Below are 21613 nucleotides of genomic sequence, written 5' to 3' on the forward strand. Positions count from 1 at the left end.
GTCTTTAGATAATGTAACTATCAAGATATGCATGTTAATTATAAGTATTATTATATATATTATGTAAAGCTGTGCTTATTTTTGCATTGATAGAGATGTAGAGTTCGGTTAATTTAAAACTGCACACAATTTTATCGAATATCATATTAAACTACTTATACGTTAAATCTATACTAACATTATAAAGCTGAAGAGTTTGTTTGTTTGTTTGTTTGTTTGAACGCGCTAATCTCAGGAACTACTGATCCGATTTGAAAAATTCTTTTAGTGTTAGATAGCCTACTTATTGAGGAAGGCTATAGGCTATATCGTTACGCTACGACCAATAGGAGCGGAGTAGCAACGAGAAATGTTACAAAAACGGGGAAAATTATGACGCATTCTCTCTTAAGTAACGCAAGCGAAGTTGCGCGGGTCAGCTAGTATAAAATATACTTACATACTTAAATATAAAGTAAACTATAAAGTCGCATCTGTCTGTCTTGTCTGCCGGCATTAACTACTAAACGAATTTCCACTTGGTTTTATCAATTAACATTGTCTAGTAGTTAAAAAAAATGATTTTAGTGTTTGTATTCTGTTTAATTGCCTGAAATATAATGATGTTGTTACATGCTTGAAGTCTAATGAGGAACAAGTTACTATACTCCGGCGATTTCAAACTTGTGAACTAAGTCATGTCATATTATCGGAGTCCCTCGCTCGCACTTACACATTGTCACATTTCTATGATTCTTTTGATTATGACGTAGTTCGCACATTTGCAGCAGCCTGACTATATGAGGAAGGACAATGTGAAGTAATAAAGGATACATTTTTGATTCCTAACTAACTTTAACAAAATAAAAAGCGAGTTAAACAATGAAAGAGTATATTATACTAGTTCAGGCGGCTTGATCAGGGCCGGGCGCTATGGTGGTAGGTAACATCTCTTCAAACAACTGTCTCGTGGTGCTCAGGTACGTCACTGTCAAAACATAGAAGAAAAACATAGATTTGAAAGTCGCTTTACTTTATAAAAGAGCTAAAAATCTTGACCCACAATCGTAGATTGAAGCCGTCTTCAAAAGGTAAATTATACACCCTATTGTGACCATTGTCTTATGGCCAAGTGGGATATTTTTTACTCTACGAGACAGAGAAACGTTCATTAGAGTCTGCATAAAAAACGCATGGTCAAGACACTCATTCCGAAACCAATACAGCTTTGATCTGGCCGAAACAACGGGAGAGAAAAGAGATTGTATCTGTAGACTATAGGCTAACGACTTAGTATCGTGAATCCCACGCTTGCCCAGCATACGCCCTCAGGGCTCTCTACTAAGTTGGTGGACAACACAACATAGGACTTGTTACGTAGAAGTTTCGACATACGTTTGTTATCATCATCCTTGTGTTCATCAGCGCGCCAGACGCCAAGGTCCTCGGTGCGCGGCGTGAACATGGCTGCCTTGTAGTTGCCGTACCCGTCGCACTCCACGTCCGAACCAGTCCTGCACTTCTCACGGGCACAATCTAATAAGAATTATAGATTTCTTTAGTATAAAAAATAATTTAATCCATTGTTGCTTCCGGTTCTCCCCACAAAAAAAGAGGGATTAAGTCTCGAATCGACAACGATGGCTAACTAATATTTGTAAGTTGCATACTTTGTGCCCTTTTAGGAATTTCAACTTCTTGATTACAAACTTAGCTATGAGCTAATGAAATGTATATTATTTCGACAATGAGAACCGGCAGTGCAAAACAATAGGACGTTTTATCACATGAAGCAAAAATGCTCACCACAATTCATATTGGATACTTCTACTCGCGGTACTTTGATACCTTGAATGACGGAACCGTCTTCCAGAGCACAGTAACATACGAAGCGGCGACACTGAGAAAATAAATAATATATTCGTGACTTAGGACGAATAGATCTTTATTTCAAAAAAGTACAGAAACAGGGAGTTATAACAAAATATGTTAAAAATAACTTTTACTACTCTAAGCAACCGCTGTTAATAAGATTAATAGAAAAAATCTAAGCAACTTAACTACAATCACAATAGCCAATTGAAAACAGCTTACATAAAAACGATTACGAAACCTTATAATCAATCGTTTCACTACATCAATGTAAATAAACATAGAAATACTTATGTAATAAAAGGTTTTACCTGTACAGGTGCATACAACCAAAGCGGCGTGCACTGCGGCGCGTTGTAGTGCAGATGTCCGTCAGGTCCGTACTTCTTCTTGAAGTACTTCAGCTCACGCTTGCACGGCTCTGACATAGATATCAACATAATTTCAGTTCATTGTGACTTTACATCGACTAAAATAAAGTCATGTCTCATTTAAATTGTGTAAAATAATTCTGCCGTATCGAGAAATCCTAAGATTATATTATCAACCGTCCTCTCTCCCTTCTTAACCAGATATCATAAAGAAATCTTCACAAATCCGAAATCTCCAGGACTCCCATATAAAATACAGCCTCATAATAATTATATCGCTAACTGCTAAATCTCAATATCAATTCGTTAAATTATAAAAAAAATGCATGGCATATCAACCGTTAGCCAGGAGTTCTCCCTCATGCCTCTTCCTGCGGCCCTGGGTAGCAGACTGTACTACGTGGATGTCCTGACACCGACCCTGCCGACACACCAGTCCGTCATCACAGCCTGGCTCCAGGAACTCTTCCTCTACCTGCACAGAGAAGGAATATGGACTACCTGGTGGTTTTCATGGCTATTTTATGTAAAATAATTATTGTGGCATTCTTGATTGTCTTATATTAGAATTGTCGTAGAATTATAGAACACAGCTGCTTTCCGCCCACACCTTTGCCCACGTAGAAATTTCACCTTCGGAGTGAAATTTCCGAAAATCCTCTCTCAGAGTGCTTGATCCTCTACTTTCTTATGGAATTTTCATACCAAATTTCTACTTTCTACGTTCAGTAGTTTCGGCTGTGCTCACTGACGGATGAGTTTTATATAAATACCTGCGGACCCGACAGACGTTGTCTGTCTACACGTCTTTAATTTGTAAAAAATAATTTAAAAAAATTGTCCAGCGGACAAAATTGTGAATCTAAACCATTCTCAGATCCCCTTGAACACACACAAAAAATTTCATCAAAATCGGTCCAGTCGTTTAAGAGAAGTTCAATGACATACACACTTACAGAAGAATTATATATATAAAGATATTGATATTGATTGACTCGGGAAAAAATATAATACCTACTAACCTTGACCTTTTTAGTAAACAAAAGAGCAGTAAACGAAGACACTAACCTCTATTTCCACGGTACCGTTGACTTTTTGAATAGTTTTCTTGAATTCGGCACACTTTTCACCCAATTCTGTATAATAAAAAAAATCTTATACTCAGGCCGTTACAAACGTCATAATCAAAAGAATTATAGTAATGTGACAATGTGTAAGTGCGAACGAGAGATTCCGATAAAATGACATGACATAGTTCGCAAATTATTTTAATTTGCTAACTATGTCATGTGCACGAGCATAGTAATTTTACTGCATGGATTATCAGTATTGTCTAAATGTAAGAGCTAAATTTACACTAGTCAATCAAAAAAATATCTGATTCATCTAAGGCGCTGTCTCCACGGGCGAGAGAATCGCGACGAGTCCGCCCTTGTATCGTCGGACAATCTCCACGAACGATAATTCCGCCGCGTATCGTCGCGACTCGTAGCCCGCGTTTTCCTTGTTTAAAAAGCTTCTCGAAACAAGAGGCAACATTGAAAACAAATGACGCTGCATTTGACTCGCTGCTTGTCGCGGCCGACTAGCGACGATGTATTGACGTTTCGCACGCTCGTTGACACTCGTCGTATCGCGGCGATATTATCGCCGTGTGGAGACGGTTCCATAGAGAGTGTATAGAAATACGTGGCACGACGATAATATCGCCGCGATTCTCTCGCCCGTGGAGACAGCGCCTAACAATAGCCAATTACAAAATCGACGGCTCGCCGAGAACCTTCTATAAAACTCACGATGATAAACGCTGCATCGTCCACAACAGTTGCACTGTTCCTTATCAGGCAGGAACCCTCCCGGAGAGCACGCGTCCTCCGTCACCTGCCCCATGCTGCACTCGAAGCCGCGGCACGAGATCGGACAGTCCTCGCCCGTAGCCGGCTCGTAGCGGAAGCTACGGCGGCTACGAAATACGGGAATTTAAGTATGAGTAGTTATATTTGGGATAGTGATAATTGCCTGTATGTTATATTAATATAATTTGTATTTTTATGTACCCTTTATATACACGACATATAATATACACGTAACGGCACAGTCAAATACAGCCTTATGCATTTTAATATAGTTTTATTTCTGTGTTAAAATTTAAAACAGATTTGCTATTGCAAAATGCAAGTTACGGATTTCGCATTTTTAAACCCATTATAAGACTCTTAACTTCGCCTTTTATAAAGAAAGAATACTTATACCTAGGTATATAAAAAAAACAATTAAATAAACAAAACAATTGGTTCAAGTAATACATGCAAATGACGATCCATGTCATAAATTATGAACTTTTTCCAATGGAAAGTTGTAAAGAGCGACATAGTTCTAATAAATACAAAGTTATATTTATTCTTGGACACTATTGGACAGTTTCTTTGATCGATAGATTTATTACGAACATTATAAATTGTCTATGCTTTGAGAATAAACAGCTGCGGCCTGCGTGCTCCACTTTTAACTTTAAAGTTTATCGTACCTTTCTGTATTCTCATACCACTGTAACTAAAATGCTGGTAAATGTATTTTAATAACAGTATGAGAGTTTATCAAATCAGCCTAGTAGCACGATTCTCTACGGTCAATACTATCGAGTATCGAGAGGTTCACATTTAATGTATGTACTGTAAAAATAGCTTGTGTAAATCCCGCTAGAGGAGGTAATTGGATTTTCACACTCAAATTTACCGATAGCTAACCGGTTGTAAATAGTCGATAATGGTAGATAATCGCGCTACAGTATTTTAAAAAGTAGAAAAAAGAATACCTATTAGAAATAACTATGTTTAAACTAACTTATGTAAATCTAAACCTACATTATAACTCCATCGCGTACGATGTTTTGTAAATATAGCTTGGTTTGAGAACGAAAACCTCCAAGAGTAATATATTATTGAAATGACTTACATATTTAATGTTTCGTTCGGTATTTGCGGTACTGTAACGGGAACACCTGGAAATTATAATATTCTTACAAACTAGAATTTAGAATTCTTTCATAAAGTAGCAGAAATATAAACGTACTAGCTGACCCGGCGAACGCTGTTTTGCCATGTAAATTTAAAAAATAAATTATGGGTTATGAAAAATGATAGGTAGTTATGATAGATGTTGGCCGATTGTCAGACCTACTCATATGCCCACAAAATTTCATGAGAATCGGTCTAGCCGTTGCAGAGGAGTACGGTAACTAACATTGTGACATGGCAATTTTATATATAAGATATTAAAGATTTCATATTATATTTCTGCACTTACTTTTTCCCTCATAATTTTTAGACTACTGTATCATTTTTAATGACCAAGACAGTATCAACTTACATCGTCGCAGTGTTTTATCACATCGAAGAGCCTTGTACTCTTGTTCAGGGTGTCCCCAGTAAGGGTTGCAGCCAGCTCTGAAATCTGAACTCATAATAATATACCATACACTTACTTAAGTCCATTTGATACATTTCAACACAAAATAAATCAACTTTCTATTGATATTTGCTACTAAAATAATTGATAAGTATATAATGGGGGTTACTTTTTAATACGGGGGTTACATAGTTACATACTGTAAAATGGAAAAAAATGGGCATGTTTAATGGCAAATACACAATTTGAAACGCTACAATTTTATTATTAGCGATATTTAACACCAAGAACTAGCAAACTATACTCGTCGTAGCATTTTATGCGAGCTATTTACTTAATACTATAATCAAATTAACCCCAAATTTTCCTAAAGTAACAGCATTCTACGGTTTAAGATAAGAAGGTAATAAGTTACCTATAGTAGTAACAGGTAGGAATTCTTCAGTGTCAAAGCTGTATTCGTCTTCAATGCATGACTGGTCCAATTCTGAAATTGTGTGATAATTGAGTCTTATCTCCACCACGCAATCTTTAGGGGATAAGTTACGAGCGTATGGACGCACTTCACTTACGTACATGCACATATACGCTTGTACCAAGTTTATCTGCATTCAACGTATGATCTTATGGGGCCACCCCAATACAGACATACACGAATGCTGAAAATACCTTCTTTGAATCGAGTAAACGCTTGTGACTGATGTAATAAAGAACACCTCGGGAAGATATCAACTTGGGAATCTTACACGAGCCTTAGCTAGCTTAATAAATTTAATCCATTAACGTCCCACTGCTGGGCCAAGGTCCCGGAACGAGGGAAGGGTTAGGCCCTAACTGACAAATTTTAGACTTAATTAGCTAGATGCATATTTTTTTATATTTATCGAAACATGGGTCACGAGTTTGTTGCAATTTCTTTGAGGTGAATCCAAAGATTGATTAGTAATCAACGTAGTACTTACTTCAAATCATTTTTCAAGGGTTATTACGGGAAAAGAGAAGTCTCCTTATTGCGACTTAATATGTCTTAATGTTATTAATATCATACCTCTATAAAATATGCACTCGTCGCAACACCTGCACTGCGAGTAGTCTGCAGGCACGAACATCGTACGCCACTTGCCGTACTTGCGGTTACAATATGTGCGATACTCTGACGGGTGCACCTTCCTCTCTCTATGAATATGAATAAGGAGATATAAATATTTTAACACACTCGTGATGGGTTTTCGGGCAAAATTTGGTTTGTTGGGTCGACAACTAATTAAAACTTCGATGTAAATAAATATAAGGTTGAATTTTTGGACGGTAATCTATAGTCGGACAACATAGTAGAGAGCCTTGAAAAACGATCTACGAGTATAGTCTGACAACTTAGCAGAGCCTTGGCATACACAGTTTATCTCTATTATAAACTAGAATTCTGTGTGTTTCTAAAATGACGCATCTATATCGAACCGTCATATGCATATGTATAGAAGTCACTGATGTTCCTTATTGTGAATTTAGTGTACCTCGGATAGCCGCGAACCGTGCTAACAAGGCTCTCCACTAAGCGTAAGCAGTGGGTTCTACAACACTTTAGATACAATGATATTCTTCTCATAAAAAGCTCCTCTTTAAAAACTCAGAAAATAAAAATGTCCCTGTCTGGAAAGCCAGTATTCTACCACCCAAGTTATTCCATAAAAATATTCCGTTTTACGATGACAACGCATATCTTAAAAGAACAGATATCTAGTTTTTATCCAACGCCGACGGCAGCAAACTGCCTAACTAACCTACCATTTGATAGTCCTTTGAGAAAAGATAAGGTTTTATACTAAAAAAAGGGTAAAAAAGTATTATTTACTTGCAAGAGTCTCTGAAAAGTTCGCACTCGGTGTGGTTGTTAAAATGTGGGCACTGGGGACAGACTTGGTAATCTACAAACACAAAACCTTGTTAGCTCCTCAACTATAAAATTATTCTAGTAAATAAAGCTATATACTACCTTATTCCTATAAAAATAAGGTTGTTTTTTGTGTGGAGTGTTTGAAAAGAAACTCCTTTGAACTTATGTTGTCTTGGTAATAGGTATTGTTTTATGCAAAATTTTATCTTCAGACTTGAATTTTGTAAGGAAATATGGGTATGGTTTATTTATATATTCATATAGATACAGAGTAAACACATTTTCTGGGCTTTTTAGTTTGAAATGGATAATTTGCTGTAGGATTTTTTGTAGGTTAGAAGCAGAATAAACTGTTTAATAATTCAGTACCTAACCTTCGTATATTCTTAGTCATAAAAATGTAAATGCTAATTACTGTTATAACACGTATTGGCCTTTATTTTACAAAACCCATTGTCTGAGTTATTTTACATATATTTTTTTGCATTTTATCGTTAATAGTCAACGTAGTGTAAAATTAGTTCAGAATTGTCCAAAAGATCTTTAAAGGCCTTGAACATATCTTAACGACTGGTATTTTCATAGACATCAACCGGGACCGGGGTTTTACGTGCCCTCCGAAGCATGGAGACGCGGTGTCCAAATACCACTATGCGGTCTCCCATCTATAGAACGATCACGCCAAGGGTTGCTTAACCCACCGAATAAACAATTTTCCCTTTGAATTTTAACGGTGAACGTTAACAATGAAACCCTTTACCTACCCTACAGTCCAAAACACAAAATATAAAATAATTAATACTATTTTCATCAAAATCTTGCGGTATATTTTCTTGTACGTGTCTATTTCGTATATTTTTCTTCTTAACTACAAAGATCTTGCGTGGCCGCCATCTTGTTTCACAAGTACACCTGTGTGTATGTGCGAAGGTACGGTTTCTAACTTTAAACATATCTGGTGGATATCTGTCGCACCAACAGAGGGCCTTAGAGTTTTGAACTATTTGAGGCTCTGTATACAAAAGTTTATTATGAAAAAATAATAAGTAAAGATGATTGTCTCTGTTGTAAGCAGTAGTGCATATGACTGCTGATCATGAGGTCTCGGGTTCGAGTCCCAGCTAAGGTGCCTACTATACCGAAGCATTTTATAATTTTATTTAAATTACGATATTTCTCAATACTAGCCCTGGGCTTGAAAACGTGCCGGCAAAAGGCAATAGGCTCCCTATTACATGGGACTAACATTATAAATTGTGAAACGTGGGTGTACTTTATACACCTCTGCCTAACACCTTCGGGTGAAATATCGCGCCTGTCATTCACGGGTGATTTTAATATTCATATACCTACCTATATTACAAATCGAGAACTACACTTTTAAAAAATAGGTAACAGTATTCAGTCTTAATTTTATCTTCACTTACCAATCCGTGATCTACAAATAGGCCTGACAGTTCTCCTGGAGACGAACCTAACAATGCCTTGCTCCGGCGTGGTCTGCTCGCACTTCTCGTAGTCGATGTCGGCCTCATTGTTGCGCACTAGAGACAGAATTTCCGTCTCTCGCCAGTACTCGCTCGTGTCCATCTCCTTGTCTATCAGCATTATGAAGGGAAGGTACTGGAAGGGGGACCCGAGGAATTAGGTATTATTTACTACCTGATTTACGTGGTAGATATTGTTCGTGTATTAAATTTCATCAAATTTAAATTCATTTAAGTATATAATTTTATTTTGTTGCAGTCAGAACTCTTAACCAATCAAAATTACTATTGACTAGTACAACACAATTCAGTCAAAATGTTTTTATTGTATAGATAGATCAAAAATAAGCACCTACAAAATCGAAATGAAGGCTAAAGAAATTGGGTTTTGGGCAAAACGACATGGGTGGGTTAGGTTAGAAGGCTGAGGTTATTTTTTTAAACCACCCAGAAGAAGGAGCCTTTCTTTCAGCTATGTTGGAGTCGACTTCCAGTCTCACCGGATGTAGTGGGTTATCAGTAGATCAGTACACATGGAGCGACTGATCTATTTGTGAAGGAATAATATTATGTACTTTAGCTAGATCAATAAATACACAAGGTACCTTCAAATTATCAGTAGTTTTATTCGATTTATCAGCAGTTTTCGCATCCAAAGAAAGCACAGGAACAACGCTCGCGGCTCTAACATGATCTAAACTAAACAATATGAACAAAATATCAACCAACTTTATATAATTCATTATGATAATTTACGATTTTTTTCTATTGTCTAAATAAACTATTGATTTGCTTTGACACATTTGACAATTACTCTAGAAATATAAAGTTATTGACAGCCAGAATTATTTATACTTACTTAAAGAGTTAAGTCACTGTAACAAATTAATCTATGGTAAGGTATTTCCCATAATCCTATTATAAGTAGTTCTAGAAGTAGTGGTAGGAGTTCTTCTTCACGATTGCTATTAGGTATCTAACGATAAGACATACTTACACTCGAGTACCTACTTCTTGGCCTTAAATAATAAATACGACTTTCTACATTTTAAGAGAAATAGCTCAGTAAACTCGCTGAAACTAAAAGTTGACAAAACATGTGATACCAACTAATTTATTTAGTAAACCACATATCACACATCTTGTACCATATTTTCTGCACATTAATATAATTTGAACTAACTCTATAATTAAACCTAGTATTACCATTCCAAGTTATACACCTATACCTTTTTAAAACAATTTAAATACGATTCCTGAACGAGTAGACCTATTAAAATTAAGATCGATATCACGTGTGTATTTCAATGGAGTTCTGTAGTAAGTATACGCAAAAAGTGCTGCTGCAGACGGTATACTAAGCTACTACTAAGTTTAATTTGCTGAAAAAAGACTTCGTTGCAAGACAACATCTACTAGGAATGTTATTAGTTAAAAATAAAACAACATGATCACATACAATCGTTTATTCGTCATGTAAAATACGAAATACAAAAGTGTCTAAACCAACCGAATGTCATACCATGACGATACTGACACGACTCTCAACTGCACGTACAATTTAAATACAAACAAACAAATACAAAGGGTTATAGCGGATAACATCATTAGAACAATAGCCATCTTTATACACACACACTCTATCGCGCATGAAACAACAATCGCGCGTGAAAGAGCGCGCGTATAAAGGATGTACAAGGGGAAAGGAAAGACCACGCGCCGCGGTCATCAGTCAAGCCCGCGAACAAAATCCCGAGCGAAGAGCGCGGTGCTTTCCCGCGCGTAATCCTGTCGCTCCTAAGAATGCGCGATAGAGTGTGTGTGTAAAGTTGTTGTTCTAAGTATTTACTAAAAACAACTAAGTAATTTTATAACCTTCATGGTATGGTTTGTCGTCAGAAGTTTCTTAGGAAGTGTAAAGGAGCACTAATGACCAATTTCTGATGCACATTTAAAGGTATTTTATCTATTCTAATTGTAATGTTTATATGAGCTTAAACGCTATTGAATATATAAACTACCGCTAAATGTACCTCAGAAACCGGGGGTAAGAGAGGATATTTGGAAACTGGCCCTGTTATAAATCATATTTTTAAAATTACACATAGTTTTTTGTGTCTCCAGATACGTCAAATGTGATAGTTATGTCTCTATAATTTGCCATAAGAGTAAAAGAGACAGAATGACGAAATTGACGAATGCGCAAACACAAATAACCAAGTTTCATGAGAATTTCTTTGCTAATTGTACGTACAGCACTCCACATTTTTTATTACAACCATTATCGAACAGCCGGGATCCGGCACAGCGAATAGTTTCGCGAGGTAATATCTCTGTCTCTTTTCTTTTAGATCCAAATGAGCGTGACAGATATATCCTCGTATACGGTACCCGGCTCATAGCTAAGTTTAAGTCTATAATATCAAACACATTTAATTTGGTTCATTATATTTGATTACAAATATAAGGACACTTGGTTTCTGTTATAATCAAAATCCGAATTGTCATCAAAATGTTTAATATAAACTTGGATTTTGAAAAACCCGTTTTAAGGCCGTATTAGTTTATTAATACAATGGTGTTTTATACTAGGAAATTGTTTGAATATTCTGAATTATTTTTAATATTGCAGACATTACCGTAAAAGGTTACATAGGTATAAGCGTAACTACGCAATTTCATAACTTCTATTGTAAATGAGGCGAGGGTATAGACATACACTGACACTTTAATTTTCTACTAGAAAATAGGTTCAAAGAGTGACTGGTCAGTCGGAATTAAAGTGCTATAATCCTACAACTTAGTAGAGAGCCTCGTATACAAGCTTCGCGGCTGTTAAGGTATACATAGATAAGAATTTAGAACATTAGCAGCCCGCAGGCTTATGCTGCTGACAATGACCTGTTTGGGTGCTCCCACACAGCAGTTATATAACGTTAGAAACTGACTTATAACATTTGTTTAAGTGTGGGAGCATTTTGATACAGCTATTTTATTTGTGAAATACCCGGACTGTTAATTACAATCTATATATATCTTGCATGCCAAGGCTCTTTACTAAGTAGTTAAACTATATCAGCCGAATACGTCAACGACCGAAAATGTTTAATTTGACTCAAAATTATTTCTATCGCTACGTCACAAGTTAATGTAGATGTAGCAATGACACCATGCGACATAAGACCATGTCCAGAAGGGGCAAATTCGTTGCGAATCGATTCGTGCGAACTCGTTCGCGTGTTACCGAGCTACTATGCGCCCATACATCAGGTCCAAAAGCTTCGCGCCAGTTCAAAATACACGCAAAGCTCACGTTTTTTGTAGACGGAACGTTCGCGCAAAATGCGTGGAAGAATCGCGGGGATATCATCTCTTCTGGACAAGGTAATAAGTCTTACTTAAAGTAGAGTATCGTTTACTCAGCCATTTACCTCGCAAAGACTATTTCGACGAAAGGGTACAAAACTGTTGAATGTTACCCTTCCGTATAGGGTAAACAAAGTATAGTGATGACCCCAAGGGTCACAGGAACATATTTGAGCTTGTATCATTGAGCAATTATAAATACGTTTATAATTATTATCTTTATTTAATTCCTCATCATTTATATCTATGGCAGTGTTAATTTGGTCTACTTAGTGTTACTATCCTATTAGAATCGGAATATAATTTATTTTATTAAAACTATAATTTTGCAGACACTCGTTTAATTTTAAAAACTTATCTAATTTATTGCTAGTAATACTCAATATTGTCTTTGGACGGACTAAAATATTTATGAATAAAAAAACTTCAAATTAATTTAAACAAATGATGACTAGAAACAGTAACACAGTTCAATTGAAAACATAAAATAAAAAAATACAGTCGAATTGAGAACCTACTTCTTTCGAAGTCGGTTAAAAACTAAATTATTTTATTTTGCTGCTTCGTAGGAAAAAAGTTTTTTATTAAAACACTTACATAAAAAATTGTCTTTTCGCTATTTGTACTATTAAAAAATATAAAGCCCCATTTAAGCCCCCCTAATAAGCCCCATATCGGCTAAATTATATTTACTAAAGCTTACATTTCCAGTCGTAATATTTAATTTCTTCTGCAAACTAAGTTAGGGGCCAGTTTCACAGCTAATGATTAGGTGTCAGTTAATCTATATGCTAGCTATCTGAAACTTACCCAGAAATGGTCAAACAAGTCTCAAAAAGCAAATTAAACTAATAGTATAGGCCGAAAAAAGTAACAAAATTATTGAAGTATAACAGCTAAGAGCTATAGGATGCGTATTTTTTAATAAATAACAAGCGAAAAGACAATCACACAACACAAAATATCATACAACAAAACAGGATACATCACAAAAAGGACCTATCCTTACCATAATAGAAAAAAATATACAATTAAAAAATATTGCCGCTCGGAAAAATTGCATTAATCTTGCAACACACATATTCAGTTGGCCTTCAATATATATCGAACAACAAAACCGACTCGACTCACTTGTTCGGCTTATGCCGATCGGGTTCATCTACACATATTTAGTTTTACCGTCCGGTTAGGCCGATTAATGCCGAACCGAATATATGTCTAGCATCTTATAATTATCTAGACTACACACAAAAACCTCAACACCGAAAACAATTTGTATTAACTAAATGATTGCGGAAAAATCTAAAACACGATAAAGTGTTTATAACGGCCGCACTCAGAAAATCCAACGAGATAATACTTTACAAGTTTAGTAACAAGATGTATGGATGTGAATGAAGTAAAAAAAGTTTGTATGAATCGTAGCAAGTGGCGTTCTTAGGTCTATAGCCTACTTCTATGAAAAATTATATTATATATGTATGTAAACCACGTGAAAATTACGCGTTACGACATGAAATAATACCTAACATGAGTGTCCATTCTGAGTGAGGACCATTCTAAATTTCGTAGTTAAAAATCGAGCGGCAATACCTATTAATTGCGAACAATTTAAAGAGATTCGCAAACCTTACCTTAACTATTCATCGTATGCTAGTTCTCAGATCCATTAGCGCGCTCGCTGTGATAACCCCGTGTCTTTGCTTGCCGACAATCGTGCTGTAGTCAGCATCTCCACCTATAGTCACAGTTGAGAACGAAGTGGAATTCCTTCTATGCTGCAAAGATGTTTTCTTACCACCACTCATGAAGCCATTTTCCGAAGGACTGGATCTTGTAACTGGTTGGAAATAGTCGCCATGACAGTTTGACTCCAACCAGTCGTGTCTTTCAAAGACTTTTGTAGCCCTCAAAGGTTTGGCTATAGTTTGGTCTGAACGGAATTCCTTCGGTCGTTCCGGTTTAGTCAACTTCGGCCGGGTCTTTTGGTCGGCAGAAAGGTTTTTGTTTTTGGTGAATGCCTTGTGGTGTTCCGTCTCGTGGAAACTCTTGCTGCTTTTGCTTGTGGTGGTCGGTAGAGGGTGGGTTTTGTTGCTGACGATCAAAGACATTTAATAAAGTATACAGATGTGATTAAACTGTGGAAGTGGCTGTCCGTGTGTCGTTTAGGGATATACATAAATCTATTTGGACTAAATTGCAAAGCTTTATACGATGGTATAAAATTATTACAAATACTGTAGTAATTACTATTATTTTTTGCCAGGGTATTGAAAAACATGAAAACAAAATATTCAGCCAAGCGAATCCGCGAAAATTGTGTTTAATATTTAAGATATTTTCTGGCTGTTTATACGAAATTTTTTACGATTACAAAATTGTGGTAAAATTTGGTTTTAAGACATTTATGGGCAAGGATCTGGTCGAAAAGAGGGATTTTAAGTCCACCACGCTGGTTAAACGTGGGCTAGATTAGATAAAAATTTAAATTTGTACCTATGACTAGTATGGTTTTTCTTGGCCGGCACGGGATAGGCCTGCGAGCCCTTCGCCATGATGCTGTACAGCTTGTTCCTGTAGTCGTCCACAGACATCTGCTTGTCATCTCTCAGTGGCAGCAGCACGTCCGACGGGAGGGTCGGCTCGTCGCGTTCGCGGTGGAACCTGGTGTAATATAACATAGGATAAGTTAGATTTCATATTTTTATTTTATTTTCTTATGATTTTTTGACACATTGACTATGATAAAATTAATATAAATATAAGCAAATACAAGTTTAAAAGTCGTTATGTTCACAACACGGATACTCATATTGGAATCAAACAAACAGTAATCCATACTAATATTATAAATGCGAAAGTAACTCTGTCTGTTTGTTACTCAATCACACCTAATCTACTGAACCAATATGTAAATTGTGGTCAGTATGAAATTTGGTACGGAGATATTTTGATACCCGAGAAAGGACGTAGGCTACTTTTTACCCCGGGAAAATGGCGCATTCCCATGGGAAAAAGCTAGTTTTAAATAAAACTTAATACAAAACAAATGTAACTCTCTACGCTAATAGATTGGGTATTTCACTCACTTGCCAACATATTCATGGTCGAGAGCTCTCTCGGCACTGAGTCGCTTAGCCGGGTTAAACACCAGCAGCCTCTGCACCAAGTCCGCAGCATCCCGCGGCGCACACGACAGCAGCGATGTGAGAGATGCGCCGCCGTTGTTGTTTGATGCTTGTTCTCGTATCAAAGAGGAGCCGTAACCGCTGCATACTATTTGTATATCTGGAAATTGTAATATTCGATTATAGAAACTATATCACAAAATCACGCGCGTTATACTCTTAGTTGTAGGCAGAGGTTCATAAAAGACCCGTGTTAAAAAATCTGATAAGTTATTTGATACTTACCCAGAGGTACTGAAACTTAATAACAAATAAAAAATAATTTAACCCATTAATGTCCCACTGCTGGGAAACGATCTCCTCTCGGAATGAGGGACGATTAGGCCTTTAGTCCGCCACGCTGGCCAACTGCGGGTTGGGGACTTTGCTTACCCTCAAGAACTGATATAAATAACTATCAGGCATCGCGAGGTTGCATCACGATGTTTTCCTTCACCATTGGAACAAGCGATAATTATTTCTAATACACACATAACTTCGAAAAGTGATTGGTGTGTTACCTCGGGTGCGGACCTGCGACCACTTGCGTAGGAGGTACCAACTTATAACTTATTGCATATATTTGTTTACCTTCAGAAGATGGTCTAGGTAATGCCGACATGATCCTCTCCACTTGGTTGACGGTGGAAGTGCCCGGGAACAGCGGCTGACCTGTCAGCATCTCGCCCAGGATGCAGCCCAGAGACCACATGTCTATGCCCTTTGTATAGCTGTAAATAAAATTTAAATTACATCTTAAATTTTGAACTAAGCATACATTTCATCATAATACCCAAAGATTGACAGAATTGTACGAAATATATACGTTTCGCCATTAACATTGTTAGTAATAGGGAGCGAGCCTATAGCATTTCACCGGGCACGTTACCAAATTACAGGCTTTACTATTGACAAAAATCTAATGTTAAATAAGAAAAAGAACAATAAGACTTTGTCCGACCTAGGAATTAAAAAACGCTATTGTACCTCAACGTTACGCCGCTAAATGTATCTCAGAAACCGGGCATTCAAAATTCCCTTACTTCATTCACATGCATTTTGTCATTAATATAGTATAAGTCACTCACTTCTTACTAGCGATGAGTATTTCGGGAGCTCGGTACCAGCGCGTGGCGACGTAGTCAGTGAGGCACGGGTCGGCGCCCTCCTCCCCGCCGGAGTACAGGCTGGACACCGACCGAGCCAGCCCGAAGTCTGCTAGTTTTACCCTGCGAACGTAATAATGTCATTTTTAAACCCATTACTGTCAGACTGCTTTACATACATATAAGTTGAGGTGGTCCAGTGCATCGAGAGGTTCGATTCCCACACGGAACAAATAAGTATTTGTGCAAACCACAAATTATTGTTGCGGTTCTGGTTGTACTTTCTGTCCGTTATTTGTAAAGTCCCCGCGACACAAGAGCAATTCGTAGCGCGGGTCTTAAAAAAAGAAAATGTCCTCCTGGCCGATATTAGGCTAAGGCGGCCAGTTTTATTAAAATCAGCGAACGGTGCACGACTTTGTTTATAGTGTCCAAGTGTGTGCACAATACACAGGTAACAGGAACCTACACTCTTTTTTCTTTCACTCTTATAACCTGGTGGGACGGCTAAACCGACTCGACCAGTGAGAGATCAGGCGCAGGCTTTACGTGCCCTCTGAGGTGCAGAGGTCTACAACATTCTAACTCTGGGCAATCATTTTCGGATATTTTTTTATCAGGCACTTAGTATTCGAACAACGGCAAATGTATTTATGTACGGGTCTGAGAATCAAAAGACCACATTGAAACTGGCTGCAAAACAGTCTACAAAATATAGTAAATTATATTTTAAACTAGCTGACCCGCGCAACTTCGCTTGCGTCACCTAAGAGAATTGGTCAAAATTTTCCGTCTTTGTAACATTTTTCGTTGCTACTCCGCTCCTAATGAACGTAGCGTGATGTTATATAGCCTATAGCCTTCCTCGATAAATGGGCTATCTAACACTGAAATATTTTTTCAAATCGGAACAGTAGTTCCTGAGATTAGCGCGCTCAAACTAACAAACAAACTCTTCAGCTTTATAATATTAGTATAGATATAGATGAAATACAAAGCAACCCTAGCGCTTTCTAGTAACAAATATAATCAATTTGCCTTTAACATAAATTATAATCTAGTGCTCAGCCTTTATAGTTTGAATAGGTCTCCAGTCTATTGTTAAGACCTTGAAGGTATGAAAATTTATACCATCCATTATTATAATGGTATCAAGCACTACTTAGAACCAATATTATTATTTCTATAGTTTATTAACAATTAATTGAGCAAATGTACTTCAAGCTAAAGTACTTTCAATATTGAATGGTTATTTTGAAATCGACTTGCGAAGTGGTTAAGGTTGTTATATGAGTACCACTGAGTGAAAGGGTCGCAGGTTTGATTTCCATAACGAATTATTATCTGTGAAATGGCATAAGCTGTGAGTCTCTTGCTAGCTTTTGACATAAAACGCTCTACGGATTCAATATTTGTAATGGCAATTTTATTGATTAAGTACACATTCCATGCCAGATGGTGTATGCATGCATATGTATATGCATTAATTGTTGATACAACTTATAACGGCTGTTCCATAAGTAGGTACATCGTACAACAGTCTATACCTAGCATATAATTAATTAATTCGTTAATTTGCAAAGTACAGAAATTAAGTAAGTACCTATGCCTTGAAGGAAAAAGTTACGAGCTGTTCCATACGAAAGTAGGTACCTAAAAATAAACAATTTAAATTTGGTGATTTCCTGCTTATTATAACAGGTAAAAGGTACAAGAAAGGATAACCGTTTTTACCATTATTTACAATTAAAACCCATCAATAACCTATTTTCACTAATTTCTATAGAAATTAGTATATAATATAAATAATTTACTTTAAAGTGTAAAATCAAGTGTAAAATTTACTTTAAAATAGTTCCTATAGCTAAAGCTAGGGGCGCTGATCAGATTGTAATTATTAAATTTTTATTCAAATCGTAAGTGGTTAACTAAAGGGAAATATAAAACAGGGTAGGATAATGACAAAAAGAGTTGCATGCGATCCCGACCTACCCGAACCAGTGCTGCACTTCAAGATAAATATCATTGGACAACTCACACGCCCGTTTGATTTAAAAAGAAAATTAACTGATAAGCCTACTTATATACTTCTGAGTACATACTTATATAGATACACCAACTACGAGGTTCAGAACAGATACTCGTGTTCAACACACAAATATCTGTCCCAGGTAGGATTCGAACCCACCACACGCGGCGCTACGGTTATTGCGGCGATGTGACCACGTTAATCTATATCAGCAATACTATATCAGCCTAGCCTTAAGCCTTCTTCCAACTATGTTGTAGTCGGCTTCCAGTCTCACCGGATGCAACTGGATTCATGCAGCGACTGCCTATCGGACCTCCACAAGCCAGTTACCTAGATTATACCACGATACCCTTCGGTAAGACTGGTTGCCAGATTTTCAAGCTTATAATAACTGTTAACGACTGTCAAAGATCTTTAAAAATGACAGCCGGGATCCAGAAATTAACGTTCCTTCAGAAACACGGACACTATAACGACAAAGAAAGAACGATGTCGGCGACGTGTTAACTTCGAAACAGTACCGCCGTCATAAGTCGCCTACAACTGTGTTTATAAGTATAATTAGTAAGATAAAAGCCTAGCTTACCTGCAAGCACTATCAATAAGCACATTACTAGGCTTCTGGTCTCTATGTATCACATTCCCCGAGTGTATGTACTTGGTGGCCTTCAGCATCTGATACATGATGTACCTCTTGTGGATGTCTTTGAGGATGTTGCCGCGCTTGATCACGTTGTGCAGGTCTGTCTCCATGTACTCGAAGCCTAGGTAGATGTCGCGGTTGTTGAGAGCCCTGGAATTTACAGCATACATACAAACATACAAATAGCCCTGTTATGTATACTATACCCAAAGGTGTTGATAGAGGTATATGAAACACTCACAATTTTCAAATTAAATTAAATTTTTGCCATTAACAATGTTAGTCCCATTTAATATGGAGCGAGCCAATTGCCATACAGGTACCAGGCTAGTGACCAAACTCTGGGCTACTGTTGAGAAGTATTCTAATATAAATTAGAAAAGACCACAACTCCTTTGATCAAACCTAGGACCTCATATTGACCACCTGGTTAGATTATTGAACGCACCACAGAGGCAGTCAATGTATAGCTTAAATTGGCTAAAACAATTTTGTAAGACACTTTAAGGGACACACACAAAACAAGGCCTGTCAAAATTATAGCAACCAATAATAAATTGTACAAAATATCCAGACAGATAATGAAAGAACAAGCTTTAAAGTAATCTATACTAATATTATAAAGCTGAAGAGTTTGTTTGTTTGAACGCTCTAATCTCAATAACTACTTGTCCGATTTGAAAAAATCTTTCACTGTTAGATAGCCCATTTATCGAGGAAAGCTATAGGCTATATATCATCACGGTACGACTAAAAGGAGCAGAGTACAAGTAAAAAATGTTACAAAAATGGGGAAAATTTTGACCAATTCTCTTATCCCCTCAAACGTCCGTGGAGGGTATTGTAATATAATTATGGATACTTTAGTCTCCACGGACGTTTGAGTGGTTATGTGACGCAAGCGAAGTTGCGCGGGTCAGCTAGTACCCAGATAAAGCCCAAAAAAAATCATTGTAACTTTAACCCATTACTAAGCTACAGCCAAGCATAGGTATCCTCATGGTATGACGGATTGTTTACTTAAGTTCAGTTTTACTAGTAGAAAAATAATAGAATGTCTCTGGATTTTCTGAAAGTACCTATACTTATCAAAGTGAAGAAATAAATATACAGAAATTTATTTTCATTTATTTACTATGCATCCTTTTTAATCGGAGCCCTTGAAGTCTTCCTTGGGGCCACAATGGGGCTGCCTTGCAAAAGAACAGGACATAACACCACAATAAATAAGACTAGAAGTAAAAAAACAAATTCTTACCTGTGTATGCTGTGGAGCTTAACAATATTGGGATGATTCCTGAATGACTGAAGAAATATTATCTCTCTAAAAGTCCTTTGAGCATCAGTCTGGTTCCGGAATGCATCAAATATTTTTTTAATAGCCACCACATCCTTAGTCTTTTTGTCAACAGCCTTCCAAACAATACCATAAGCACCTTTACCAAGCCTTTTCTTAATTTCAAACCTTTTCAAAATATGTTCGTCAATTTCCGACATATTCTTGTCTGGGCTCTTTTTCTGACCCTGCTTTTGACCCACATCCTTTTTCTTTTCATCCCTTTTCACTTGATTTTGATTCATCAGTACTTCTCTTCAACACAACTTATACAGTGATTGTAAAATCAAATTCTGAAATCGATTCAATTAAAATTCATATATTCGCTATAGTCATGTTTTCCTATCAAACGACTATATAAAATGTAAATTCGAAGGATATCGTGAGCTTATTTGAATATCAGAGAAGCGTGACTACCATCATTGTCAAAATATTGATTATTTACGCTAAGCAACGAGAAATATATCGATAGGTAATCGGAAGAGAATTACTCATTACAAATATCTAACAAGTGAGTTTTAAGTTTTACTTACGTACAAAACTGGAGTTATATTTCACAAGTCCCATTATCTATTTGCTATTTTTTGTAATTGTCTCGTTTTTGCAATATAACTAGATAGTCATCGGCACTACTTTTGAATTGTGCCATTCGAGTTTCATTTGTTTACGGGCGCCCAAACAAGCTGTCAGTAACCATGGTAACTGATGATGACAACTTTAGTAATGAGGCAAATATGTATAATCGATATTTTACTTGCTCAATAAAAAAATCATGTCAAGGGTTTTGTTTTATATCCTGCTGTCGTATACGTAATTGATTTTAATTTGATTGATGACGCTGAGACATGTCATCTTTTTTTTCTATGGGCTCAACTAAACTCACTAATAAAATTATTGTAGTCATCGTAAAACACATTATTTATAATTCAAAACACTGGCCAGATTATACTTT

At 36.7% G+C, this 21613-nt stretch overlaps 2 protein-coding genes across 3 annotated transcripts; both read right to left on the reverse strand.

Annotated features, from left to right (window-relative positions):
* Positions 1 to 595: 595 nt before the first annotated feature.
* On the reverse strand, positions 596 to 9754 carry LOC142982801 (uncharacterized). The gene is made up of 14 exons (XM_076129485.1): positions 9617 to 9754; positions 8952 to 9147; positions 7483 to 7555; positions 6679 to 6806; positions 6046 to 6117; positions 5592 to 5675; positions 5178 to 5223; positions 4019 to 4185; positions 3291 to 3358; positions 2562 to 2697; positions 2163 to 2272; positions 1786 to 1879; positions 1375 to 1515; positions 596 to 967 (listed from the first exon to the last, which is right to left on the reverse strand). The coding sequence occupies exons 1-14, from the start codon at positions 9752 to 9754 to the stop codon at positions 885 to 887; spliced, it is 1536 nt and encodes a 511-aa protein (XP_075985600.1). The 3' UTR covers positions 596 to 884.
* A 707-nt stretch (positions 9755 to 10461) lies between these two features.
* Erk7 (Extracellularly regulated kinase 7) lies at positions 10462 to 21329 on the reverse strand. 2 transcript variants are annotated; one of them, XM_076129612.1, is made up of 8 exons: positions 21195 to 21329; positions 20584 to 20954; positions 19269 to 19475; positions 16633 to 16773; positions 16136 to 16275; positions 15467 to 15665; positions 14874 to 15041; positions 10462 to 14471 (listed from the first exon to the last, which is right to left on the reverse strand). In XM_076129612.1, the coding sequence occupies exons 2-8, from the start codon at positions 20904 to 20906 to the stop codon at positions 14021 to 14023; spliced, it is 1629 nt and encodes a 542-aa protein (XP_075985727.1). In that variant the 5' UTR covers positions 20907 to 20954; positions 21195 to 21329; the 3' UTR covers positions 10462 to 14020. The 2 variants fall into 2 exon arrangements, with proteins under 2 accessions (XP_075985727.1, XP_075985729.1); XM_076129614.1 differs by having other exon boundaries at positions 21199 to 21306.
* Between the last annotated feature and the right edge of the window lie 284 nt (positions 21330 to 21613).

This window comes from Anticarsia gemmatalis, chromosome 22, assembly GCF_050436995.1.
Source record: "Anticarsia gemmatalis isolate Benzon Research Colony breed Stoneville strain chromosome 22, ilAntGemm2 primary, whole genome shotgun sequence".
Taxonomy (NCBI): Eukaryota; Metazoa; Arthropoda; class Insecta; order Lepidoptera; family Erebidae; genus Anticarsia; species Anticarsia gemmatalis.

Coding starts and splice junctions, on each gene's coding strand:
- LOC142982801 (XM_076129485.1), bottom strand. CDS start 9,754: ATGAATTATATAAAGTTGGTTGATATTTTGTTCATATTGTTTAGTTTA. Junction 6,118..6,678: donor CGAGTGCATATTTTATAGAG/GTATGATATTAA, acceptor ACACAATTTCAG/AATTGGACCAGTCATGCATT. Junction 5,224..5,591: donor TGATAAAACACTGCGACGAT/GTAAGTTGATAC, acceptor TATAATTTCCAG/GTGTTCCCGTTACAGTACCG.
- Erk7 (XM_076129612.1), bottom strand. CDS start 20,906: ATGAATCAAAATCAAGTGAAAAGGGATGAAAAGAAAAAGGATGTGGGT. Junction 19,476..20,583: donor AAGCTCCACAGCATACACAG/GTAAGAATTTGT, acceptor TGTAAATTCCAG/GGCTCTCAACAACCGCGACA. Junction 14,472..14,873: donor AAAAACCATACTAGTCATAG/GTACAAATTTAA, acceptor TTTGATCGTCAG/CAACAAAACCCACCCTCTAC.